Raw genomic sequence first — 6,000 nt, forward strand, 5'->3', positions numbered from 1 at the left:
ATTCCCGCGTTACGACCGAAAAAAAATAAAGTAAAAATTCTACCTTTCTTCCGTCTACAAACGATATACAGAGAAAATATAATTTTATATATCGCTACCTGAAAGCGAGAGTCAAGCAAAACGAGTTACGTGACTTTTGAAAGAAATTTGAAATAAGAATCGTCAAACGTTTTTATATTAGGTTGACTCTTTACTTAATATATTTGACTTTCTATTTGTGTATTTCCGTTTTTAGTTTACTATGGTCTTATTTATACCGGGTGCTACAAAAGGTTATGCAATAATATGAAGGAGTTTTAGGGGGTGAGTTGAGAAGTATGCCTGTTTTTCCCCATTTGAAACTCTCTGGCGCTCTTTTAACTCATCGTAGGAAAATGGGGAAAAACAGGCATACTTCTCAACTCACCTCCTACAACTCCTTAAAATTTTTGCATAACCTTTTGAAACACCCTGTAGATTTAAAACAAAAAAACATGTTTTTTAAAATAGGTCTTTTTAGACTTGCTTGTCTTTCGCTCTCGGTTAACGATACGCGAGCCTAGCTCTTATAGTAAAAACGCTTGTACTTGAATTTCGGCGCGTTATATGGGATACTCAAAAAAATGTTTAAAGTAGCTTTGAAGTTTAATTTTCTCCGTGGCGCGCTATTATAAGATAAGCTGAAAAAGTTCTCGAAGTCAAACGCAGATTTGCCAGGAAATTTCGTTGAGTTTACAAACTTTACAGTTAACAACAGCCATCACGACTACCTGTAATTTATATTTAAGAGAGAGATAAAAGCTAGCACGCGGACGTTACTCCGATGGAAACTCAAATCTGCCAACTGCAAAAAACTTGGATAGCGTACCGTCAAAAATGCTTTTCTCTCGGATCGTAAAGAGAGGAGAGATACTCGGCAGCTGCGATGAGGCTTCCACCTTTGGATTGTAGCGCGCTATTAGCAAACGCTACTTTCATACGCTTCATAAACCTAGTAAGGCAATTTACGCCCTACCGCGGTCACAACGGCGCTTTAAATCCTGGCCGTAAGGGACGGTCTTTTCGGAGGATGGCTGGCTTTTTAGACCTTTCTGGAGGCCGCGGCACTTCCGAGAGTTCCTGTTCCGTATCAGACGCGCTAGAGGCGACCCCGCATCACTCGATCCAATCTCTCGCCACCCTTAAAAACTCTTAATAATAAACAGAGTAAGAGTAATGGACGGCCGTTTCCAACACCTACGGGCTAAGCGGAGAGAATTCCATAAAAAGAATACGAAAAGATGACTTTTACTCCCTTTCACACAACTTTTTCTATCTCTAGACCAACAGCATTTTCCAATAGGCCTATCGACAATTTTGAGAGGAAAGTTTACTTTTAGGAACTCTTCATCAATTTATCTCCCGAGTCGAAAGAATTTGAAAGTCTGAGTCATTAAAAGTTGCCGAGACGAAACTTTTCACCGAGGAATCCCCGAACTACGGTTTCAAATTTTCAGAAATTTTCGCTATTCATAACGGAACAATTGGGCGATTGATGAGAGGCAGAACCTAACGTCGCTTTGAAAAAAAAATTAAAATAAATCAAGCGAGAAGGTGAAAATCGAGATGCGACTCGATATATGCTAAGACGGTGGCTTCTTTACGAAATTCTAATTTGAAAGTCGAACGCGAGTGGAGCCCACCCACTAGGTTAAGAGTTAAAAAAGCAAGTTCTTCGGCACTCGAAATAAGGTTTTGGGTAGAGTTTCTGTCTGGATTCTTTACTTTAAGGATTGTTTATCTTCACTCTTTCGTATAGGCCTAGTATAGCAACTCGGGAACCGCTATAGCCCTCCAATCTCTCCGGGAGATCGCTTTAGCATTTTTTCTTTTGCGTCTTAGAGCGCGAAATAACGAGGAGAGAGAGAGAGAGAAAGAGAGAGAATCGGATAACCTTCGGAGGGAAATACGCGCGGATACAACACACACACAGCGCCAGGGAAGAGAGGGAGTCGGGTCAATAGAAATAGTCGAAACGAGATGAATTCCTCGGAGAGCGTTGCCGGCGATTCCCCGCGGGTCAACGATAGCGACAAAGGAGGGAACTCTTCGGCGCACTCGGACAACAGCGACGACGAATACAAACGATACATTTACGTCCGAGTCGTCCCTTTCATTCTAATCATTTGTTCGCTGAGCCTGGCGCTTAATCTGTGCATCTTGTGCTCCTGGCGTTGGATGCAACGTACGACAACCCCGACTTTGCGATTCATCTTCAGTCTGGCTTTAGCCGATACCTTCGTGTCCTTCATTCAGATTTTTCACTATACAGTTCAATCGCTATTACCGACCATTTACGGAATCGATTTGGGCCGTGCCAAACTTTGCGCGTATCTGGCCGTTGAAGCGTTACGATTGTCCTTCCTGGTGGTATCCGCGTTGCACTTGTTAGCCTTAGCTACCAACCATTATTTCGGCATAGTTCGACCTCTCCATTACGCGGCCACCGTGACTAGACGAACGACCCTATTGTGCCTCGCTTGTATTTGGAGCGCTCCGATCGCCTTCCTGTTCATTTACTTCTCGAGTTTTCCGGGGCTCGGTTTCCGTTCTCTTTATTGCCGAGATTACTCCTTCATTCTCCAGAAACGATTCGTTTTCACCTACTCTTCCTTGTACATAGCTCCGTTCCTCCTAATGAGCTTTATTTACGGGCATATCTTTCTGGTGGTTCGGCGACATCAACGCGGACTAATACGGGTGGAAGAGAACGACAACCAGGAAGAAACGACCACTCAACAACCGCGTCGAAAGTCCAGCACCATTAAAAACTACTTGCGTCGTTCCACAAGGAGGTGGACGGAGGGCCATATTCGGCAAGAACGGCGCTGTTCGTCGGTCACCCAAATGAGAAAGAGCGTCAAGGCCGTGGTGACAACTCTTTTGATCTTGGGTTCCTATCTCCTGGGCTGGATACCGGCCGTCTTTTCTTATTGCTTAACGTGCAACGATTGCGCGTATCCCGCTAGGAAGATTCCTACGAAGGTAAGCTTGGGCATCTTCGTTACCGTCAACGTGCTGGTCATCGCGAAATCCCTGCTGAACCCCATCATATACGCGGTTCGGATACCGGAAATCAGGGAAGCCTTGTACTTAATGAGAAGGTCTCTGTGTTTCGGCTCCCGCCGAGTATGGTCTAGGAATCGCCTTGGGACGATGGACACGACACTCAGTACGAGAAGCACGTCCATCGACAGAAGGTTTATTCCGCATTCAAGGACGTCGAGGTCGAACTTTCAAATGACCACCATCAAACAAAAATGGCACAAAGGCTACGAGACCCAACGATTCGATAGGGCGGAAACGACGGCGAACGTGAACGGTACTTAATCATTCAATTCCCACCCTCCGTACGCCGAGTTAAAAGAAAAGCCGACACCAAAATCACACGCTCTCAAACCTAAATCCGACAGCTTAAAATAAAAATCCTTAAAATAATACACGCGCGCAAAAAAAGAAGTAAAAATAATCGTCACCAAAAGTGAAGAAATCGAAGTTAAACCGGGGTTGAACGTCGATTTCGCGCACGGTTGACGAAAAGTTTAATTCTTCAGACGATCCTTTTCAAAACTGGGATTTGTCACGTGGCAAAAGAGAGAGAGAGAGACACAAGGAGGGCCTGTGATTTGGGAATCAAGTACAATGAGTGGCTGCGGAGTGTGATATCGGAGAGCTCGTCACGTCGTCCTGTCAAGAGAGATTTCCCCGCGAAACAACAAACAGTCGGAGCTCGCTCTTCAAAACCGGAAGCGGGGCCGTGGGAAAAGCTTAATACTTGTCTAAAAGTCTAAAGAAAAGATTAAGCATCTCGATTTTTTAGGCTTCAATCCTTGTCGGTCCATATGCCGGTTAAAGGATACCGCGCGAGTTGCGGGATTAACGCGAAGTCCAGTGGTGGAAAGAGAGGAGAGTGAACTCCTAAATTATTCAACAGCGAGCTTGGGTTCCACTCACGCACGCTGTTACCGTTAATGAAACAGGAACGATTTATAAGTGTACGTAGGTATATAGAAACATTCATTTTACAGTCAAAACTTTCGAGCCTTCCGTACATTCTCGCGCCAAAATAAAACGGTAAATTTCCGAAAGCAAAACCCGAACCATAGTAATTAAAATGTACGTTTAGCAAATTTATACTATTCATAAAACGCACCCGTTATCTAAAGTTTGCAGCCAACAAAAACCAATCTATTTTCCGGGATATTAGTTTTATAAACTCTTCGATAGTTTCCTTTCGCTGTTTGTCTATTTAGCGCGAAGAGAATTAAGAGAGGCCATGACGAAAATCGCGAATCCTATATTTATGAATATATTTCGGAAAATATGTGACGCGTGATCGATCGGAATTCCGTATAAAGAGGTAATTCTGACTGTTCAAACCCTGTTTTACAATTCAAAATAAATAATTCGTCTATTTTATTGAAATTTACTGGAGAATAAGATGGGGTGTTAAGAAGATTGATCGTGGCAATAAATCTGGGCGCATATACGTTAAATGTAGGAAAATGTCGTCAAGAACTATCCGCTTTACGGACATATAGTACGTCGCGTAGTAAAATAAAATTCCATAGAAACTAAGTACGTAAACTACATTAAAAACTTAGTTATTTTTTACTAATCCATTGAATTAAAGATTCTTTAAAGAACTCTTCTGTTCTGATGGGAAAAAAAAATTTCATACGCCCTACTTGCGCTTATATTTTAGAACCCTAGATTTTGTATATATTAAATTTTAAGGAAACGTATTTTCTTAGATTGAAATGAGCTAGAATGAAAACTTTCGACTGAATAAGAGAGTTTTTCCAAAATCTATAAAAAACTTGTATTCTGCTCAAAGGCGTAGCTATCAGTTAAGCGGAAAGTTTGCGGAGGAAGCCCCTTATACCCGGCGATACTGAATTCAATAAAAGTGGAGTGGCGTTTTCAAGAGCGGACAATCAAATTATCGTACATCCCAAAGTTATTGATAACTTTTCCGAGACCTCTCACACATTTTTTTCGGCCGTCAGTTTTGTCCGAAAAGTAATATTAAATCTTGTCTTTATTAATAAAATTTAAAACTGTGAAGACCTGTCAGCGACTTTATTATCAGCAAATAAAGTTTTTAGAGCGCTTTCCAAAGTGTTTGTTTTATTGATTTGGGGCGATGGGGGTAAGACGAGGAGGCCACTAATAAAAATACCACCACGAAAATCAATAAAGGGTTCACCGCGAGACGGGCCAAGAAAAAAAGTTTATTCTATTAAATATCACTTAGGTTGATGAGCGTAAACACGATGGTCGTACTAGAAAAATATTTTCTCAGCATCTCTAGGAGCAGAAAGAAGAACGGTAAAGGCCAATGTATAGGCGGAACTCATCAGAAATGGTCGAGGAACTGTGTCACGATTTATATAATGGTAACGTAAATTAGTTTTTTTGTTCAATAATAGGCATAATTAATTAAATAAAAACTAAATTGTTTTCCTACTGATGAATATTGTGAGCTTTGGCTATTTAGCAAACACCTTAGTAGGTAATGATATCAAGGACGGATTAATGTCTTAAGCACTTATTCCATATACAAAAATAATTTTATACATATATAAAATTTCCTTTGTTCCCAAAGCGTGAGCTTATTTTGATTAATGGTTAATTCAGCTTTGTATGTAAAAACCTTGGTAGATAAAACGAATTTCGGTCATGGGGCCTCGTTAGCGGGTTTCGGGGCCCAAGGCAAAGTCTTCTATCCGGGCCCCAATGTACGACTTCATTTTCCCCTAAATAACTCTGGGGAATCCCGGTCCTAGTCAGTAAGGCGGCCCTGCTTGCGGTTGGAACACGCGCTTTGGCCGGTCTTACCTTTTCTTCGAAATGGGTTTTAAAATAAAAAGGTTTAATCATAGAATTAGATTATATTCGTTTTCTAATTATTTGATATTTCAAAATAGCTACATCAGCATTAAGGTGAAAAATAAAAAATATGTCAGAGTTAATTGAGTG

General features: G+C 41.4%; 1 protein-coding gene across 1 annotated transcript; it reads left to right on the plus strand.

Annotated features, from left to right (window-relative positions):
- The first annotated feature begins 1,998 nt into the window (after positions 1-1,998).
- LOC149932418 (trace amine-associated receptor 2-like) lies at positions 1,999-3,348 on the plus strand. Its single transcript, XM_090157116.1, has one exon. The coding sequence runs from the start codon at positions 1,999-2,001 to the stop codon at positions 3,346-3,348; it is 1,350 nt and encodes a 449-aa protein (XP_090013242.1).
- Positions 3,349-6,000: the final 2,652 nt, after the last annotated feature.

Source organism: Leiobunum rupestre, chromosome 8, assembly GCF_980474605.1.
Source record: "Leiobunum rupestre chromosome 8, qqLeiRupe1.1.hap1, whole genome shotgun sequence".
In the NCBI taxonomy this organism is placed as follows: domain Eukaryota; kingdom Metazoa; phylum Arthropoda; class Arachnida; order Opiliones; family Sclerosomatidae; genus Leiobunum; species Leiobunum rupestre.

Coding starts and splice junctions, on each gene's coding strand:
- LOC149932418 (XM_090157116.1), top strand. CDS start 1,999: ATGAATTCCTCGGAGAGCGTTGCCGGCGATTCCCCGCGGGTCAACGAT.